The 20646-nt window shown below is 53.7% G+C and overlaps 3 protein-coding genes across 3 annotated transcripts in view; 1 reads left to right on the top strand and 2 right to left on the bottom strand.

Moving 5' to 3' along the window:
* The first annotated feature begins 633 nt into the window (after positions 1–633).
* On the top strand, positions 634–8228 carry NDUFA6 (NADH:ubiquinone oxidoreductase subunit A6). The gene is made up of 3 exons (XM_044227868.1): positions 634–815; positions 6822–6937; positions 8023–8228. The coding sequence occupies exons 1-3, from the start codon at positions 677–679 to the stop codon at positions 8152–8154; spliced, it is 387 nt and encodes a 128-aa protein (XP_044083803.1). The 5' UTR covers positions 634–676; the 3' UTR covers positions 8155–8228.
* Positions 8229–9443: 1215 nt separating this feature from the next.
* On the bottom strand, positions 9444–13681 carry SMDT1 (single-pass membrane protein with aspartate rich tail 1). The gene is made up of 3 exons (XM_044229249.1): positions 13417–13681; positions 11941–12081; positions 9444–9679 (listed from the first exon to the last, which is right to left on the bottom strand). Exons 1-2 carry the CDS (start codon positions 13603–13605, stop codon positions 11944–11946), a joined length of 327 nt encoding a protein of 108 aa, XP_044085184.1. The 5' UTR covers positions 13606–13681; the 3' UTR covers positions 9444–9679; positions 11941–11943.
* A 481-nt stretch (positions 13682–14162) lies between these two features.
* The window catches only part of PHETA2 (PH domain containing endocytic trafficking adaptor 2), a 45623-nt gene continuing 39139 nt past the window's right edge, over positions 14163–20646 (bottom strand). Inside the window, exons 3-5 of the mRNA XM_044229248.1 lie at positions 20392–20518; positions 17141–17222; positions 14163–16291 (exon numbers count right to left, since the gene is read on the bottom strand). Of these exons, the coding sequence (XP_044085183.1) occupies positions 15504–16277 (774 nt within the window). The 5' untranslated portion in view covers positions 16278–16291; positions 17141–17222; positions 20392–20518 and the 3' untranslated portion in view covers positions 14163–15503. The remainder of the gene's footprint in view (positions 16292–17140; positions 17223–20391; positions 20519–20646) is intronic.

Below are 20646 nucleotides of genomic sequence, written 5' to 3' on the forward strand. Positions count from 1 at the left end.
GCCTGCCTCCGGCTCCACGTTTCTGGGCCGCTTCTCACGGAGATGCACAGGTTAGGATGAAAAGGTTCTTGTCTGAAACGGGGCTGATGATAGAGCCCACCTTCCCGGGACGTGGAGAAGCGCCAGGAGGGCAACGGCCAGGAAAGAGCTTTGGCGGCTACCCAGCGCTTCCGAAGAGTTGGTTTATTGGGGTGGGGGGTGGGGGGTGGGGGACAGAATGATGCTGCAGAGAAACCGCACAGGGCCCAGGCCGGCGCCAAGGAAGCCCAGGCGCCCTGGGGGGCTTCCGCTGCCCCTGGGGACCCGTGACCCCGGCCCGGGGAAAGCGACCCGCGAAGCTCTGCGAGACCCGCGCGCCCACAGGCACAACCAAAGGAGCGCGGCGAGCTGGTGGTGGCCGGCGGGACAACGGAGGACGCCAAGGCTGCGGCTCCGCGGCCAGCCTGGCGCTCGAGCGTCTCCTGGCGGCGAGGTTGGGCCAACCTCACCAACAGCTGAGCTGGGGTTTCCGGGTCTGGGCATGCGCATCCCCTAGCGTCCTCCCAGCCAGTCAGAGAGTCCCACAGCTATCCTCCCGCCTACCCATGGCGCTTGGGGGCGTGGCTTTTAGTTTTAGCCAATGACAAAAGACTTTCGTCCTTTGGCCGCCCCCACTGAAGGTGGTTTCTTTAGCAAGATGGCGGCGAGCGGCCTCCGGCGGGCTGCTGCTACGGTGCCCACTTCAGTGAAGCCCATTTTTAGTCGGGACATGAACGAAGCCAAGCGGAGGGTGCGCGAGTTGTACCGCGCCTGGTACCGAGAGGTGCCGAACACTGGTGAGAGGCCGCGGCGCAAGCGGGGCTCCGGATGCAGCCGCCCAAGGTCGCAGCCGTCCTGGCCTCCCATTTCTCCCGGGACGAGCTGAGGTCACCGACCTGGGCACAGGCGACTCCGGGTGCTTCAGGGGAGGAGGGTCACCCAAGCATTGGTGGACCCGACCCGGCGGCGGCGCCGGTCTCAAAAGCAACCGTGACCTGCGTCCGAACCGCGCTTCTAGGCGCTCTGGGCGCGTTGGCCCTTTTCGTCCCCGTAATTGTTACCGATTCCGTGGGAGGGACTGTGGGTGACAGGCTTGTTTTATAGGTGAGGGATGTGAGGCACCTAGAGGCGAAGTGATGCCCCCGAGGCCCAGAGCCAGCCTTGGTGGATCTGGAACCCAAAGTCAGCTGTAAGTTGCTGACTGTATTTACAGGTGCCCATTAGGTTCTGTGAGCCGAAAGTGGGTGTAGGGCTTGAGTGGTCATCTGTCTCGCACACGCCCACCCCCACCCGCCACGGAAAAACAGACCACCAGAGAAGGGAAGTGACTTTCCCAAGGTCATCCAGTTAAGTCAGTGTTTGGTGGCTTTTCCAGTCCAAGTGAGGTGGCCTCCCACAGCTTCCCGAGCTTGCTCCCCAGCTCTGCCTGCCTCTAGCATTTCTTAGGAACTCCGTTCCCTCCCCTCGCATGACCTGCCCCCTACTGCCTCGCTGTCCCCTGCCTTCACTTAGATGCCCCAGAACCAGTCACTGGAAGGATTGAAATACTGAGGTCCCCGGTTGCAGAGATTCTGTTTTCTTATCTCGGTGTTCCCCCTCGGCACTGCCCAATGTCCCTGTTGAGAAAAGATCTGGGAAATAAACTGTCAAGGACGGTAGGAACGTTAGAGGCTGTCGATATTTTGTTGTTTTGTAGATTGATGGAGTGTGTTTTAGTGTGGACCGTCACTGCTGGTCTAAGAGGGAAGGTGTTCGTAAGTGAGCTCCCCTCTGGGCTGTCCCTTCCCTACGTGTGTGTGAGAAGCAATAGAGTGTGGTAGTTAACACAGACTTGTCCCCAGACCTTGCCTCTTACTAGCTGTGTGACCTTGAGCAAATTATTTCATCTTGCTGTGCCTCAGTTTCCTCCTCTGTAAAACGAGCATCATGGTGATACCTTCTTCAGAGAGTAGACTTATTAAAAAGGTAGTATATTTAAAGTGCTGAGGGGAAGCCTTGGCACTTAGGTACTCATTGAATGTTGGCCGCCACTGTTGTTTTTTTTTTTTTTTTAAAGATTTTATTTATTTATTTGACAGAGCGAGATCACAAGTAGGCAGAGAGGCAGGCAGAGAGAGAGGAGGAAGCAGGCTCCCTGCTGAGCAGAGAGCCCGACGTGGGCCTCGATCCCAGGACCCTGAGATCATGACCTGAGCCGAAGGCAGCGGCTTAACCCACTGAGCCACCCAGGCGCCCGCCACTGTTGTTTTTATTATTACGATTATTATTACTGTTACTTAAAGCAGGAGCATTTGTGCAAAATCCAGTTTTTTGGTGTGTGAGAACGGTCTGCTCCACAGTGTCCCTGTCCTGAACCTGACTTTCTGAGAGGTTGCTGATGACCAGAACTTACACCCCAGGACACAAGGGAGGGAGAAACTTAAGTGAACTGCTGGTTCGGAGACCGCCGATGTAGATGCTTTCGGGGGCAGGTGAATAATAGGTACAGGGAAGTGAGAGCAGCCAGTGTCTTCACCTGTGTGTTTGGGCCGGGGGAGGAGGGTGTATTCAATTGCAGATGTTTGAAAACACAGTGTTTGCCTAGCAGAATCCTGTGAGTGCCTAGAACCCTTTCTTGTTGCAGAGAGAACAAGACCCAGATGCAGGAAGAATCGTTTGTGATGGCTTTAAAAAAAAAGAAAAACAATCGATGGCTGAGTTGAGGACAGACCCAGTTGTCCGCAGTCAGCGTCCGGAAGTCTTTAAACTATCCTCTCTCAGGAATTCCCCTCAAATACTGTTTGAGAAGATTATTCCAGAGTCCGACGGGTCCTGAAAAGGGGGGGCAGGTGGGGAGGGGCACAGGGGTGGTGCCCCCCCTTATGGGGAGGATTGGTGGTCTGTAGCTGGTGGTCCGCAGGTGGCCAGTTGCTCAGGCCTGTGTCTACACTGGTGTTAGGCTATCCATGGTTGGGACTCCAGCTGAGGAGCCAAACCAAGAATTGGAATAAGTAGTAGTATTTCTAATACTAACATTTACTGACTTGCATATATATGGCCTAGCACTGTGCTAAATGCTTCACATTGCCCTATTTGAGGGTGGGTTCTAATTGTTTCCTTGTCTTCCAGATAAGAAAATGGAGGCACCTAAGTGTGTCTTCTCATCACACGATTAGTGAGGAGAGGAGCCAGACCGCAGAGCCCGGCTATCCAGCTTTTACACTGGCTCTTTGCTCCTGCTGAGTTTTCCCTGAATCTCTCAGGACCCAGTTAGGCTGCACGCGTGAGCGGCCCTTTGCTTGGCTGGTCGTGCCCTTGCATGGGAGCACAGAGGCAGAACTACCTTCCTTCAGACCCCTCTACTGCAGAAGTATTAGCTGAGGCTCGCTGGTTACAAAACAGGAGGTTTTCTGTAGAAACTATTTAATTTCCATTTCACTGGGATCTCTTGTACAATAGGGGCGCTACTGGATGCCCAGAGATACAAAAGTGAATAAAACAGCCCTCCTCTTCCGGTCTAGTCAGGAAGACAGGCATATATCCAGGCCATTAAGACTTAGAATAGATGTATTTTAAGATGTAAAATAGAAGCAAGTGCTGAAATGTTTTAACAACTAACATTTATAGTAGCTTCACTGTTTACAAGATATTGTCACCGATTTTTGCCATGTTCCCATAAAGAAATTAGGTCTGAGGTTCTTTTCTTTCCTATTTTTTAGCTGAGGAAGCAGGCTGAAGGGGTTGTACCCAAGTCGAGGTCATAGTTCATAATGGTGGGGAGACCTTACCCAGCTGGTTTGACCCCTGACTCCGTGCTCTCCAGCACACCGCCCGCCTTCCCATCTCAGGATCTCACAGTATCTGGTATGAACGCTTCCTGAGTGAGTGGAGCAGACAGCTGAGGATATCAGCTCTTGATGTGTCAGAGCCTTCCTGACTCAGGAAAACCTTGACAGTAATTTTGGAAAAACACGCAGAGGCTGTGGAAAAGGCATCTTCATCCAAGAGGGGCACTTTGATACCTTCCTTTTGATTTTGATTTGATACCTTCCTTAGTCCTCTTAGATTTTTTTCAAAACCGCAATTTCAGTATTCAGAATTCAAAGAAGAAGCCAAGAAGCTGAGTTGAGGGAGAGCAGTTGGAATTAATTTATCCAGGGCCTCTCAGCACATTTGTGCTGGATAATCGTGGGGCATAGGATTTTTAACAACGTCCCTGGCCTCTTCCCACTAGATGCCGGTAGGACTCTTTCCCTAGTGAGACAGCCCCGAATGCCTCCAGATACGGCCATTTGTGCTAGTGGGTGGGCAGGATCGTTGCTGGTTTAAGCAGCAAGCACCGAGTTAAACCAAAGAATGACTGGGCAGGTCATCGCTTGGGCTGTTGCTGTTTGCCTTCCCACAGCCTTTCCCACCCGGTGGAGGGGCGTGGTCAAAGGGTTGGGGGGAGGAGGGAGATCAGGACAAAGCTATGGAATTTGTCTCTCCACAGACAAGGGTTGTTAAGCCGCGAAGGATGGGCATTCAGGGACCTGTGAACTGACACTGTAAGCCAAACTGCATTTGTGCTTGTGAACATCTTCCTAAGGAAGAAGACTTACACACCCAACGTCCTGGAGTGTAGTTCAGGAGATTATGAGGAACGGGAGCAGATGGGCACCAGCTCCCCTGGTATAGAGGGACCTTGTTTTTTTAAGCTCCCAAGGTTGGGCAGAGATCTAATATAAAAATGCAGGAAAGGTAAACACTGATAGCAGGGGAAGGGTCCTCATATTCATTTCCTTTAAAAAACACCAGATTGTAAAATAGAAATAAACAACCTGGATTCCAGGCCCACATTTGCCAGGGACCAATCGTATGACTTCGGGCAAGTACTCACAGTGCCATAGGCCTCACTCCCCCCAAATGGGAGGATTCTGAATCCCAGAATCCCTATTAGTTTGCATTTGTCTTTGTATCTCTTTGTCTTACTGTCCCTCTCTTTGCTCTTCTCTAAAATTCCACTATGAGAGGCACCTGGCACCTGGCTTCGGCTCAGGTCGCTTAGGTATGGTCTCCAGGTTTTGGGATCAAGCCTCCTGGAGTCAAGCTGTACTGGGCTTCCTGCTCAGCAGGGAGTCTGCTTCCCCCTCTTCCTCTGCCCCTCCCTCTACTCTCTTTCTAAAATAAAAAATAAAATTCCCACTATGATACACACTGGTGGGAACGCAGATTTATAGCATTTACCAATTTTCTGGGAGCTGGTACTCCCGCCATGGTTGATTTTTAAGCTACCAAAGTGAAGTCAGTGAAGGCAGATTGGGAAGAGAGACTCCCCAAGAGCCTGCTCCAGCACGCCACTGGATCCCGAGTTCTTTCCAGTGTGAGCGATTTCCTGTTCTCTGTTAACACTTCCCTGTAAGGCTGGCTGCGGTTTCTCCTGTTCAGTTTCTGCAGGTGCTTATTCCCTGCCGGGATCAGCAAGGCAAGGTATAAATACCTCAGCAGAAGCTTTATTTTCCTGTCGCTGGCTCTAAATTGAGTATAGTTAAAGACTGAAACTTGATTGTCGATTCACTCAGTCACTCCATAGCTCTCGTGTTGCAGAGCTGGTTCTGATTCTATAGACGAGAGTGGACATGTCACAGGAATGGCCACAACACCAGGCGTCCTCACCAGATGAACACACAACCACATGCTCATTCTAGCCTCTGAGCCTTATTTATGCTTAGTGTGCCCCCTCTCCCAAATCCTGCCCACCACACAAGGCCCTGTTCGTGCCCTCGTCGTCGTCGGTGAAGCCACTGAAGGCTGACTGCCAGAGGGTGAGAATACAAATGACCGAAACCTAGTTTTCAAAGGACATAATGTGCCTCAGCTGAAGTCTCGGGTCCCTAAGGCTGTGCCACCCTTTGAGGCATCGACTTAGCCAGGGGTTGCCGAGTATCGTGATTTTTTTTTTTTTTTAAGATTTTATTTATTTATTTGACAGAGAGAAATCACAAGTAGATGGAGAGGCAGGCAGAGAGAGAGAGGGAAGCAGGCTCCCTGCTGAGCAGAGAGCCCGATGCGGGACTCGATCCCAGGACCCTGAGATCATGACCTGAGCCGAAGGCAGCGGCTTAACCACTGAGCCACCCAGGCGCCCCGAGTATAGTGATTTTATGTTTGCATTCACGGATGGCTGTCCCTTGGATCAGAATTTGAGAGATGAGTAGGAGTTAACTTCGAAGACTGTTCCCTCCTTCCCCCGAGTAACCTGATGTGGTAGTAATTGCTGGCCAGACTGAAGCCGCCCCTGCACACACAGCAGGCTCCCCGCGCCCTGAGCCATGTGCCGCTCAAACCCACACCCCATCACTGCTGGTTCATTTCAGCCCCGTCATCTTTTGCCGATTGTTGTCTCTGAGAATAAAGCTAACCTTTTTGAGAGCTTATTCCATGCGGGGCACTGTTCTAAGCATCTTATCTCATGGAATCCTCCCAACAGCTCTGAAGTTCTCTGTGCTATTACCCTCCTCCTCTCCCTCAGAAACAAATACGCTTAGGCACGGAGAAGCTTATGTCTGCAGGACCACACAGGTGCTGTGACCGAGCTGGGATCTTGAACTGTGCTCTGCTGTGCTCTACCGCAGCCCAGACAGCGCAGTCCGGTCTCTGCAAGTCAACTCTGAGCCCCTTGCGGGCACGAGTCACTCCTCTACAGCCTCAGGCACCTCGCTTAGGGTCAGGCTAGTGATGTCTGCTGATGAAATGAATGGGCAGCCTGGATGTGTTCACGGACTGTTTTTGTAAAACAGGTTTTCACCGTGTAATTTCTTCCCTGAATCATGTTTCCTCTCTAGTGCAATTGTTCCAGCTCGACATCACTGTGAAGCAAGGACGGGATAAAGTCCGAGAAATGTTCATGAAGAATGCCCACGTCACAGACCCCAGGGTGGTGGATCTTCTGGTCATTAAGGTAAGTGACCTTCCCTGATGGGCTTAAGAGCAGCTGGCTTGTCCAGAGCTGCTCAGTTCTGTCTCCCAAGTTTAAAAAGCAACTGCTAGGTCAGTAGCTTTTGCTTAGTGTTTCAAAGAAACAGGTGAACTTAGAGGTGGTTATCACCTGATTAAATAGAAGATTGTTCAAGAAGAAACCCACCGGGCCTTGCATTTTTATTTTTATTCATTATTTTTTAAAGATTTTATTATTTGTGGGGGTGCCTGGGTGGCTCAGTGGGTCACAATCTCAGGGTCCTGGGATCCAGTCCCGCATCGGGCTCTCTGCTCAGCAGGGAGCCTGCTTCCCCCTCTCTCTCTACCTGCCTCTCTGCCTACTTGTGATCTCTCTGTGTCAAATAAATAAATTCTTTCAAAAGAAAAAAAAAAGGTCTTGTTATTTGAGAGACCGAGCACGAGTCAGGGAGAGGGCCGAGGAAGAGGGAGAAGCAGACTCCCGAGTGGGGAGCCCAAAACAGGGCCTGATCCCAGGACCCTGAGATCATGACCTGAGCTGAAGGCAGCCGTTTAACCGACTAAGCCACCCAGATGCTCTGGGGCTTGTATTTTGGAAAAAGACCTAAAGAGGAAGGTTTGAAACTCTTCCCGAACCCCGTTCTGAAGTTACTGCTCCACCGGGCTGCTGCTGGAAGAGGCAGGCTGGTTAGCGGAGTCCTGTGTGAATGGGGTCAAATCCCAGGCCTGATTGTGTCCTTTCTGGTCATCAGTGCGAACTTCAGCAAGGACCAGTACGTACCACAGGATGAGTGTTTAGCAGAAACCCAAATTCAGCCAGTCAGGTCAGGCAGTCGGGGCAGGGGCCTGTTGACCTGGAAGTCTCCCCGCCTGGAGTCAGTTCGCGACAGAGAATTTGAAAGGCCACAGAGGTCAGTTAGCCCAACCTCCTCATTTTCTAGATCCGGAAACTGGTCCTGACAGAGGATGTTCCTTGCCCAAGGTGACGCAGTCAATCTGTGCCAGAGCAGAGCACGGAGTCCCAGCCTGCAGCGTCACATTCCTTCCCCTCCGCCGCTCTGACCGAACTCCTCTCCCCCACGTGTGCAGGGCAAGATGGAACTGGAGGAAACGATCAACGTGTGGAAGCAGCGGACACACGTCATGCGGTTCTTCCATGAAACAGAAGCGCCGAGGCCAAAGGATTTCCTGTCCAAGTTCTATGTTGGCCATGACCCGTGAAGTCACTCAGGGGAAAGGTGCATGTTGATATTTAAATATTTTAGAGTGCAAATAAACTCAGTATGTGATGGTCACTTCCTAATAGAATTCCACTGGTGAGCCAGTGGGGAGTCCCTCCCCTGCAGGCTGTCTCCCTTTTTGCCTGAACAAGTGGGGTCTTTGTGTACACACCACCTGTTCTTTCCCTTTCCTGAAGTGTGGTGTTTGCTCCAAATTAGATTCTCTTTTCTCAGAGCCTCGCATGTCAGTAAACAGGAAGGATGAGGCCATCTGCTCAGAAACTAGCCTCCTGGCTATCAGGCTGGATGACTTTGTTAAGGGGGTGGGGGTGGGGCTCAGAGGGGGAGGGATGCCCAGCACAGAGTCCCACTCGGGGCTCAGTCTCACGACTGAGATCACAGCCTGGGCGGAAATCAAGAGTCAGATGCTTAACCAACTGAGCCACCCAGGTGGCCGCCGGTAGCCATGTTTCTACAGCCCTTAGGGTTGCTTGGTTTCACAGCACAGGTTATCCAGAATGAGCCAGGTTTTGCTGTCGGGAGAGAGATCAGAGCAAAACTAGGAGGCACAGAAGTCAGGCTGCCAAGCCGGGCTGTTCTCCCCTGGGTTCTGACGAGGCCTCGCCTGTCTCCGGGCAACAAGCAGCAGTCCTGAAAGTAAAATTAACTTCCTACGCCATTGGGCACTTGGCTAGGAACACTGTTTAGTGCACACGAAGCAGAAATATTTCTACTGTTCTTCCAAACTGGGTTATAGCTCCAGTGACAGAATAGATGTCAACACACGTTAAAGAACTCCTCTCTGCTTTCAATGCTTCTTCCCCTGGCCAGTCTAAGTGCTGGAGAGAGGAGTTCGGCAGGTAGTCACCCTGCGTTCCCAGATTCTTCTGCACCACCAACCCTTTTACTATCTTTTCATCTAAGGAACCCAAGTGTTGAAAGATTCATTTTAATAACAATGTTTCTCAAAGAGTTGTAAACGCTCACAGCTTATGCCTGGCCTCTGACAACTCGCCAGTGTTCCTCAACGCGCTCGAGGCTTTAGTTATCCTGTGCATCTTTACTGAGGGTAAAGTTTCTGTTGGGCTTTTGTACATAATGAAAATAGGTCCCAGTTGCCTGTAATGACCTTTGCGGATCCAGGGGCGGGGTGAGGGGCCTGGAAATCTTGGGCTGTAAATCAGAGGCCTGTTAACATCCAGCTGCCAGAGAACAGACTGCGGGGACAGGAAACTACAGCAGGGGTCACTCATGCGGGGACAGTTCAGCCGCTACTCAGTCATACCGAGCTGATGTTTAGCATGTTTATTCATAAGGTGATGGTGCTCAGTGGACAGCACATTTGTGGGAATGTCCCAGGGCCTGGGGATCTGGGCTGCAGTCACAGACGATGCAGGAGGCTTCACTGGAGTTGGGAGGCTGAGGGCTTTCCCTGCACCCTTCAGACAGGGCAGGAGGAGAGGCTGTGAGCATCACCATATCATGATTAAGTCAGGGCTGTCTCCTTTCTGTACTTCCTCCATGTCCTGTAAGAAAGCAAAGCAGCAGTGAACTGGGCACAGAGCAGCCTTCTGGCCACACACCAAAAAGCATTCCAGAGAGGTTCTATCAAACAAGGCAGGAGCCAGACAGTTTGTTTCTTCACTCACACATTTAATGAACATTCATCAGAGACCAGGAACTGGGGACCCATAGGTATAAAATACAAACTTCCGGGGGCATTTGGCTGGCTCAGTTGGTGGAACATGTGACTCTTGATCTTGGGATCATGAGTTCAGGCCCTACACAGGGTGTAGAGCTCACTTAAAAAAAAAAAAGTGTTCCTTGCCAGCAAGAAACTCTTAGTCTAGTAGAATTTGGGGGTGTGCCTGTGTGGTTAAGCATGTAATACTGTCACAAGACATACTTCAGTCAGAGAGCACAGCAGTCCCTCCTTTTTTTTTTTTTTCTAAATTTTTTTTTTTTTTTTAAGATTTTATTTATTTGTCAGAGACAGAGGGAGAGAAAGCGAGTGAGCACAGGCAGACAAAGAGGCAGGCAGAGGCAGAGGGAGAAGCAGGCTCCCTGCCAAGCAAGGAGCCCGATGTGGGACTCGATCCCAGGACCCTGGGATCATGACCTGAGCTGAAGGCAGCTGCTTAACCAACTGAGCCACCCAGGCGTCCCACCCTCCTTTTTTTTTAAAGAACTTTTTTTGTGGGGGGCGCCTGGGTGGCTCAGAGGGTTAAAGCCTCTGCCTTCGGCTCAGGTCATGATCCCAGGATCCTGGGATGGAGGCCCTTATCGGGCTCTCCGCTCAGCAGGGAGCCTGCTTCCTCCTCCCTCTCTCTCTGCCTGCCTCTCTGCCTGCTTGTGATCTCTATCTGTCAAATAAAATAAATAAAAAATCTTAAAAAAAAAACTTAAAAGAAAGAAAGAGCTTTTTTTTTTTAACTATATAGAAAATCCTTAAAAAAAACTTAAAAGACCTTTTTTTTTTTTTAAAGATTTTATTTATTTATTTATTTGACAGAGAAAGATCACAAGTAGGCAGAGAGAGAGAGAGGAGGAAGCAGGCTCCCCACGGAGCAGAGAGCCCGATGCGGGGCTCGATCCCAGCACCCTGGGATCATGACCTGGGCCGAAGGCAGAGGCTTTAACCCTCTGAGCCACCCGGGCGCCTCACAGCAGTCACTTTCAAATGGAGGAATGAGGGAAAACTTCATCAACGACAATGAAGAATTGGTGGAAGTAAGAATAGTGAGAAATAGGGGCACCTGGATGGCTCAGTGGTTAGGCATCTGTCTTTGGCTCGGGTCATGATCTTCAGGTCCTGGGATTGAGCCCTGCATCGGGCTCCCTGCTCAGCAGGGAGTTTGCTTCTCCTTCTCCTTCTGCTTGTGCTGTCTGTCTGTCTTCTCTCAAATTAATGAAAAAAAAAAAAAATCTTAAAGAGTAGTGCGAAATAGCCTTCCAACTAGAAGGAAGAGTGAGCCTCTGCTTGGGAGCGGGAAAGCATGTGGGTGATTCAAGAAACAGTGAATACTGGGGAGAGGTGAGTGGTTGGGAATATGGAAGACAAGGCTTGAATAATTGGCGTGCCCAGGTCACGGCACGCTTGACTGTCAGACTGTGGAGCCAGAACTGTCCTTAGCTACAACGGAAGGGCAGCCAAGCAGCACATACTCAAGCACGGGAGCCAACACCAGAGAGCTGAATGGAACAGGCAGAGAGTGTGGTAACCTTGCTGACCACGGTCAAGACCTGCAGTTTCTAAATTTCAATGCGGAGAATGAAGCTGTTTGGGGTGCGTGTGTAAGGCATTAAATTGTTAAGAAACTTGTGGGTTGAGAGAACAAAGATAAAGACTGGTTGGGATCAACCCAATTGGAGGAGATCCTAGTTAATTTTCTTTTTTAAAGATTTTACTTACTTATTTGAGAGAGAGAGTGCACAAGCAGGGGGTAGGGGGAGAGGAAGAGGGAGAAGCAGACTCCCTGCTGAGGAGGAGCCCAACATAGAGCTCAAACCTGGGACCCTGAGATCATGACCAGAGCCTCAGGCAGATGCTTGACCGACTGAGCCATCCAGGTGCCCTATCCCATTCCAGTGAATTTTTAAATCAGTAAGATCTCATCAACATAGAGAAAAGGCAAAATAAAAACAGCAAAGTCAGTCAATTTATTAAAAAGGTCTGCACATCTGCTTCAAGGGACCAGAAACTGCTACCAGCGCAAACTGCATCAGAGTTCAAATGCCCCCACCCCCTTCCTGTTCCTGGTCCACATAGGAGAAAAGGAAGTCTTACCTGTTAGTCATCGTCGTCGTCATCCTCTGGGACAAAAATGTCGTGCTCCTCAAGTAGAGCAGCAAAGTTCTTGCTAATGAGTGTCCCCACATAGAGAAAGGGGATCACGATGGAGAACACACGGAGAAGGCCGAAGGACATCTGCAGAGGGTCAGAGCGGTGGCTGTGAGCTCCAGAGCCCACTCTGTGGGACCACAGAAGGCCTGGCCCCTAAGGCACTCCTGTGAACCCCAGACCCATAATACACAACTACTTGATTTTGGAAACATGCAGAACAAGAAAAAGAAAAAGAGAAGGTTATTTTATGGCCATCAATGTGGCTACCAGAAAGAAAAGTACAAGGCATTCATTCTAGACATCTAAAAATTAGTTGTTCATGTACCGTGGAAGGATACTTTGTACAGTTCTTTAACAGATTCCCCAGTTTAATTTCACATCAAATCTCAAAAACAACCATGTTTTGAAAAATAAGCATGTCTTTACCATAAAAGACTAGCTGTGTAGATGGACTAGGGGAGTTTCAGTGGAATTTCAACATATCCTCTCATATTTTCCTACAGAGTTTCAGGGTTTTTCCCAGCTGTGCCTTTTTATAAAGCAGCTCTTCAATACGGACCCTGCTTCTTGCCACAGAACAGTCCTGAACTCACCTGTCTGTGCAAGCTAGCACTGGCTGTACTAACTGTAGGAGAATTTCTGTTTTCTAACTCCCACACCGCCCTGGAGTCAAAAAGCAAACTTGTTTGATGTAAGGGGCTGTTACCATTTTACTTAGAAGAAAAAAAAAAAAAGTACTTGGGGCAGACGACAGCATTCAGCGGTGGGAAAAACAGGACCTGGTTAGGGACTGGGGTTGTACCAGCCAGAAACCTGGATTCCAGGGCCCAACTCGCTGCTAGCTTTGGAGCCTCCGAGCTTCACTGCTTTGGCCCGACTTCATCCTTGGAAACAGTGGTCGTAGTAACTCCCTGCCTATCTCTCAGAACAGCAAATCACGTGAATTAAGTAGTAAGTCAAAACTTATAAAAACAGAAGTTCTGTCCCACGTACCCTTTATCTAAAAGCCCTTTCACAACTCTTTATTCCATCCCGTCAACTGCGAGGTGGACGAGAACGGAGTGGTTACGTGACTTGTCTACACCGGACACACACAGCCGAGTCTTGTGGCCTGGAGAACTAGGGCACCACGCTCCCTGCTAGCTCACCACGACGAGCCAGTGCAGGGCGCAGTCCTCCTCAGCTCTCGCCCCCCATCCCCTGTCTCGGTGCGCCCAACTCAACACCGGGATCTGACCCATTTCCTCCCACCTGTCAAAATTAGCAGCGCATCATCGCTAAACTTTGTCCTTGATCCGGCTTCCGGTCTAAGGCGGTCGTATGATTGGCCTTTGCTCCTATCAGTCAGCGTCGACCCGCGCACACTCCCCATAATGATTGGCCGCGGCCCCTTCGCCCCGCCTCCAGGCAGACACTCACTTTCACCGGTTTGGGCAAAATGGCGCCGCTGCGAGTAACGATGACTGACCTCGACGGTACCAGGCTCCGACCTGCGCCACCTCCTCCGGCGGAGACATCACCACCACCTTTCCTCAAGCTCGGCCCGCTCCGGAAAGCCCCGGATCGCAAGGATGCCAGGGCCAGCCAGCGAGCCGCTCCGGACGCCATCTCCCAGCTCCGCCCCTAGCCCGGCACCCGGAGCCCACCGCCCCGCCGCTGTGACGCCCTCCGGGAGAGCACCGCCCAACCCTCGCGAGGCTTTTGGGATCAGACGCGAGGCCCAGCCTAGTTCCTGTTGCCGTGCGAAAGAGGCGTTTGTCACGCGCCCGACGTGGTGACGTCACGAGGAGGGGTCAATGCCCCGTAGCCGCCTCGTTCCGGGCCTGGCGGGCCCGCTCCTCCCGCAAGCGGTCGTGGTGGAACCTTTTCGCTTCCGCCATTGTTCCCTCGCCCTGGCTCGCCGGGGCTGGGCAGAGCAGGTGGCCGTTGGGAAGGGAAGTCACTTTCATCGACCTTCAGACAGTCGTATTTTTCTTTTTAACATTTAAAAAAAACACGATTCAAACCCGTTAGTTGTACTACCCGGATGATTCTGGAATTCTGTTTCTTGCCAAGGTGCACGCTGCAGAGAGGCAAGTGGAAAGACCTCGGAAGGGGAAGTGCGAGCTTTCGCACGACCTGGGCAAGTGACTGTTGAAATAAACTCGAGGAACCGAAGTGAGTAATAAAAACTAAGTGTTTTACTCGTATAAAAAACACTGTGACCGTAAGAACGAGAACAAAAGCCTGTAGTGTCTGAGTATAAAACAAGGCGCAGTGGGCCTGGGAACAAGCCCGCAGGAGCGGGTTCCGGACCCTGGTGGCCTCCCGGCGTCCTGGTCTTGGGCTGAGCGGAAGCCTCTAGACCTACTCGGACCCTGGGCAGTGTACCCAAGGCCTTAGTAAGGGCTCGAGAGGCTAAGAAGGGGCCGATTGCGCGCAGGCAGAGGGGGCATGTCTTGACCGCCTCGGGATCTCCCATCCAGCCGCTGCGGCCACACCCCGCGGCTCAGGCGGGCTGGCTGCTGGCTCTCTCCACTCAGTCACGTTGCCTCCCTCAACAATAGAGGAAACGCGTGACACCGAGCTGCTGGGAGTAGCAAAGACAGGGTCTTGGCGGACACGCACTGGCTGACCAGCGGGACCGTCAATGAGTTCCCAGGCCAGGTTCGGGATCGGGAGTGGCTCTTAGCACAGTTAGGAGGAAAGAGTTTATCACAGGGTGCTTGCTGGAAATCCTGCGTCCAAGCTTCTAGAATGACCCCGACTGAGAACCAAAATAACAGCCTGGCTTCCCCAGGGAGCCCCATGTGCCTCCCCCTCCTTTAGCTTCCCACCTGGCAGCTCCCAGAGCCAGCTGCTCAGGGCAGAACACAGTCCTTCCTGGGGCCATGACCAGCACCATCTATAGACAGGGCAGCCAGGGAGAGAAGCTGAGGGCCCCGACACTTTCTGAGCAGAATCAATCCCCTTTTGCTGACTGAAGGCCCTCTCCCTCCAGAGGGCCCCACCCAAACTGCAGAGGGGAAGGGGTCCTATGCCCCACCTCTCAGGAAGCAACTGGCCCCAGAAACCCCTATGGCAATAAACCTACTTTCTCTGATGCTGTCAGTTCCCCAAGCTAACACTTGAGCCAACTTCTGGTATTTAAATGTACATAAGGCTCCCTGTGTAGGAAGTTGTGGTTGTAGAGTCTGGTGTGCAGGTAGCATTCTATGGCCACATAATAGTCCCCATTTCCACCATTGGACTAGTGTCCCCTGCCAGAGGGGCAGTCCAGCAGAGCGGCAGAGACTTGGTCAGGCTCCATGGCTACCAAGCAAGCCCCCTTCCTCTCTGGGCCTCAGGAAATAAAGGTGCAGGAAAGAATGATGCCTCAGTCCCATCCAGGCATGAGGGTGGATCTGGAACCTGGAGAAGGACTAAAAAGCAGGAAGGAAAGAACCCTCTCAAAAAAACAACTTGAAACCGAATAAACATTGAATCCTGACCAGCAGGATAAGGGCAGAACCCCCAAGGGCAGAGGCTCAGGGCCCATCCTGTTTCTCCCGAGCTGGCCGGCTCCCCCAGACCCTCCGCAGCCACCTCTGCCTCAGCTCCGTGATCTCCTGGCCGTACCAGTTGTGCAGGGTAGAAAAGTAGGAGGTCTCAGGGAACGCGGGGCTCTGCCTCCTGTCCAGGAAGAGGCTGGCCGGGCCCTGCCACTCGGCCAAGCCCTGCCCCGCTGGCTCGCTGCCTCTTTCTTCAACCGAGTCCACGGGGCTGCAGTCCTTGGAGGGGGAGTGACCGTTTTCCAGGCCTGGAGACCGGCGGTCAGGAGCCTGGGGCTTACAGTGGCTGCCAATGGCCTTCCAGGATGAGTGGCGATGCAGAGCCAGGCTGTGGCGGGCCTGGCGCAGCTGGCTCTCCAGCTCGCGCACCACCAGGCGCATGTAGCTAAAGCTGGCCCTGGACAGGGCCTTCACCCAGGCCTCCTGCGCCGCGGGCCCATCGGCCGCCAGCAGGTGTGGGCGCACACCAGGGGCGTCGAAGCAGATGGCGAAGGCGAACTCCTCGGACACGGGAGCCTCGGCCAGCTCCACCGTGCAGCCCTCCAGCACCACCAGGCTCAGCGGGGCCCGGCTCTCCCGACTCTCAAAGGAGAAGAGCAAGTTGCCTTTGAGGACAAACCAGCACCTCCGGCCAGTGCCACTGGGGGTCGGTGCAGTCCCTGGCCCGCCCCAGGTTCGCAGAAAGCCCGTATGGTCGGCGGGGGAGTCGCTCAGCGCGTAGTGGGCCACGCTCCTCTCATTCAGCTTCATGGCTCCCTTAAGAACTGTGAGGGGAGATGGGTGGCCACAGGTCAGAGCAGAAGGCAGCCTCTCTGCCCCTGCTGGGAAAAGAACGCTGGCTCTGGAGGACCCCTGGGCCCCTGCCCTGTGGCCTCTACTCACTTGCTGTGTACCCTGAGGCTCTCAGGGTCCTCATCTGTGAAATGGGCTTGTGTCCCTGCCTTTTCTCGCAAAGGGTGGTTGTGAGGGGCGTGCGAAAAACTGGACAGCAGAGGACTCAGAAGGATAATGTGACTGTCCCAGACCAGGAGGTAAGGAGGGGTTTGAAACAGCTTTTTAAACTCCAAAGAAAAAAGCATCAGCTGAGCTGAAATGGACCCTGAACCCATAGAAATCACTGCTTGAACCATCCCTTAGTCCAGGGGTCCCTTAGCTCCAACCCTGAAGCCAAACCTCCAAGGTTTCTGTGACCCTCCTGGGCCCCCGCCAGCCTCTCCTTGGTTAATGGCAGTTATCCTTTAGTTAAGGAATCTGTGGCCTTTGGGGCCAGATGAAGGCAGGGTGGGGCAAGCCAGGCCCCATTCCTCCACTGGCAGGGGTGGAGGCTTGGGGGAGGCTTACACGGGAACCGGCTCAGTATATAAGAGTGTTGTACAAACACAGGGTGTGGCTGGGTAGGACCAACCCCAACCCCAACCCAATCCCTCCTGAATGCGGGTGCCCCACGGATCCTAAGGGGCACCCAATCCAACTGTCCTCCTGACTCATGAAAAACGGATGCCCAGAGCAGCGAAGATGAACTGCCCAAGCCCGCATGATCAGTGAGAAGCAGAGCTTGGTCTCCTGATTCCCTCATGCCTTCCAGGGGCCAGTCTCCACAGGGACTCACTTACCAGCAGAGCCCACAGCAAGAGGGCGGGGGCCTCTCGTCCAGCCTCTCGGTGTAACCCTTTGACTATGTGGTTCCTAGGGCACCTGCAAAACAATTGTCAAAACCCCATCACAGCATCCTAAAGGATGAGAACTCCTACTCAGTCTTAGAGGCCCAGTAAAATCACCGCCTCCTCCAGGAAGCCTCCCCTGACCCCTGATAATCTCCCTACCTTCCCACCCACCCAGACCAGGCTCCTGAGAGCAACTGACCATCACTTTGCAGAGCTCAGTCCCCTACACCCAAAGTCAAGGTCAGAGTTAAGTGTCCTCAGCTTCCTGCTTTGCCCTTTTAGCAGTCCCAGGGTTTATCTGCGCGCTGAAGTCACCTAATCTGCGAGGCCTGCCCTGATCACTGTTTCTAAAGTGCTCCCGAGCACAAGCTGACCCAACCAGTAGCCCCCCACTTCTGCTTTCTTTTCCTTCCCCCCACAATGATCTTGTTTACCGCACTCTCCCCAGCCCCAGAACGTCTAGCGCAGGACTGACTCGTCTGGGCGGGAGTCGGCTTGGCTGCCCGCGTAGCCTCCCATAAAAAGCCCATCGAGATGAGGACTTCAGAAAGTACTGAAATAACCAGGAAGACAGCAGTGGACAAAGCAATCCGTCCGTCCTGGAGCCTGCATTCCAGCGGGGAGACATTGTAAACAAAGATAAATAATAAATGAATGGGAAAATTAAGTAAGAAGTCACGTTAAGGACCAGTCCCCATAAGGCCTGGGGAGAGAAACAGGCCAGGCCTTCGGGGGCGGGGCCGTGCCCGTGGCGGGTCGCGGGAGGCGGGGGCTCACGGAGGTCCTCCCGGCACGGCACCCGGGCGCAGAAAGGGGACCCCGGGGCCCGCGGGGCAATGCTCCGGCTCCCGCCGCGAGCCTGGGTGCGGGACGGGGACCGCACAGCCCGCGAGGGGCCGGTACACCCGTGTCTCCTGATTCTTTTTGTTAGAGGAGCTGGGCGGGCTGGGGCCTGGGACGCAGCGGCCTGGGGCCACCGGGTTGCCCCGGACCCGCCACCGCCCTAAAACAGCGGTGGCCTCCGCAGGAGTCCCGCGGCGGCCGCCTCAGTCTCCCGGTCCGCGCAGTGGGGCTGCCCCGCCACGTCTCCGCGGGCCACGCCTTCCCGGGGCCACCGCCTCCAGGGCCCGCCCGGCCCGCTCACCTCCACGCCGCCGGGCGCGACGCCGCTCGGGAGGGCGGCCCGCGGGGTGGGCTGCGCCCGCGGCTCGGGGCGACCCCGGCTCCGGACCCCGCGCCTCCGCCAGGACCGGAACGTGGCCGCGGGCGCCGGGAGACCCCTTCCGGGCGGCTCGAGTTACCCCCCGCGCCCCTCCCCTCCCGCGGCTCACCGCGCGGTCCGCGAAGCCGCCCCTGATCCACGCGTGGGGGGGAAACTGAGGCCCCAGAGCCCGGGACAGAGCTGGTCAGCGGCGGGCGACCTCGAACCCAGGGCCCCACCGCAGGCCGTCCGCGGGCCTCGCACCCAGCCCACCGCCGGGAGAACTCGGAGCCCTTCTCTCCCCGTCTCCAGCCCCCTCATCCCGCCCGGCCCACTTTTCCCACGGAGCCAAGCCTGGGACGGCTTCGGCCGGCGCCTCCTCTGGGCGGGCTCCTATCCAGCCCGCGAGGCCCGGGCGAGCTTCCTGGCGACTCCACCCGGGCCCTGAAATTCTCAAATCTCTCTTTTTTTTTTTTTTTTTTAAATTTTTTTTTTTAAAGATTTTATTTATGTATTTGACAGACAGAGATCACAAGTAGGCAGAGAGGCAGGCAGAGAGAGAGGAGGAAGCAGGGTCCACTGAGCAGAGAGCCCGATGCGGGGCTCGATCCCAGGACCCCGGGATCATGACCTGAGCCAAAGGCAGAGGCTTTAACCCACTGAGCCACCCAGGTGCCCCTCAAATCTCTGTTTCTGGGGCTTATCCATTTCTGCTTCCGCCCCTGCCAGCGGCCTGCCCACCCGCGGCCCCCAGGCTCTGCCTGGGGTCGGTCTCTTGGTGGACTGTAGTGAAGGTCGCAGGAGTGCTCAGCCACACACCAGAGGCTGGAAGCCAGCGAAGTCGGCGTATCTGCCCATGAACTTGGTGGTTCCGGGCTCGGGGCTCTAGCCTTTGCACTTTCCTGCAGCCTAGAGTGTGTTCTTGTCCTTACCCCTCGGCTCTAACGTCTCAGGGCTCCTTCACATCGATTAGGTCTCTGCTCAGATGTCCCCTCCCTGACCAGGCGATGGAAAGTATCCTACCCTCAAGTCTCTTATCACATCCCTGAGTTGTATTTTCACTAGCCACGATAGAAACTCCCCTGTATTCACGCTTTCGTTTCGTGTTATCTGTCTCTTCTACTAAATTTAATTCTTTTAATAATAGAAACCATAATAAATGTGTTAGATGGGAATAAGGGGTACAGAAAATATAGGAGGGCCAGGGAGCTTGGGCACTGCTAAAGTAGAGATCGCAATTTCAAATGGGAAGGTCAAGGTAGGCCTCATTGAGCAGGTGGCCTTTGAGATACACTGGGAGGAAATAAAGAAGCCATCCATGCCAAAATCTGGAGGAAGAGCGTTCAAGGCAGGGGAACAGCTAGTGCCAGGGCTCGGAGGCCTGTTGTGTGTTTGAGGAACTGTAAGGAGGACGGTGTGGCCGGGAGTCAGGGAGGAGGGGAGAGCAGGGGGAGAGGGGGTCGGAACGTGTGGGTGGGGCTTCGTAAATCTGTGAGTCTCTAGACTGGGATAAACGGCCATCACAGGGTGGAGCAAAGCATGATCTGTTATATTTTATTTTCTATTTATTTTTTTTAGAGAGAGCGAGCACTCAAGCAAGCAGAGGGAGAAGGAGAGAGAGAATCTCAAGCAGGCTCCGCAGGAGGCCAACCCTGGGCTCGACCTCACAGCTCTCAGATCAGGACCTGAGCGGAAGCCAGGAGTGGGAGGCTTCATCCTACTGAGCCGCCGGGTGCCCCAGCGGAACTCGAGTTCTGTAGGCGTACTCTGGCCGCTGTGGGCGGTGGGTGCAGGTGGGAGCCGCCGGCTGGCGAGGATGCTGCAGCTAGTGATCCAGGCAAGATGTGATGGTTGCCGGGAGAGTAATGAGAGGCGGGTTGGGAAGGCAGAGGGCAACAGGTTTTGCCAAAAGACTGGACATGGGGAGTGAGGGAGAGGGGTGGCAAAGAGGACTCAAAGGTTTGGGCTTGAGCATATATGGAAGGAGAGTTGCCATTACCTGAGAAATGTTCCGTTTGGGGAGTTCGGTGTGAGGCCGGTGATGTTTGAGATGCCCAGTGACCATCCAAACGAAGGTGCCGAGAATAAAGTGTTTGGCGCCTACCTAGGAGTCGCTCAGTAAATACCTGATGAATGAAAGAGAAGAAATATGCAGAATGCGTGCCTGGGTCAGGACAACCGGTGGCTGGCCTGGAGTGTCAGGTAGCGGGGGAGAACCTCCTGGCTTTGCAAAAAACAGTGCCCTACACCTGAC

The sequence above is a fragment of the Neovison vison genome, chromosome 12 (genome assembly GCF_020171115.1).
Source record: "Neovison vison isolate M4711 chromosome 12, ASM_NN_V1, whole genome shotgun sequence".
NCBI classification, from domain to species: domain Eukaryota; kingdom Metazoa; phylum Chordata; class Mammalia; order Carnivora; family Mustelidae; genus Neogale; species Neogale vison.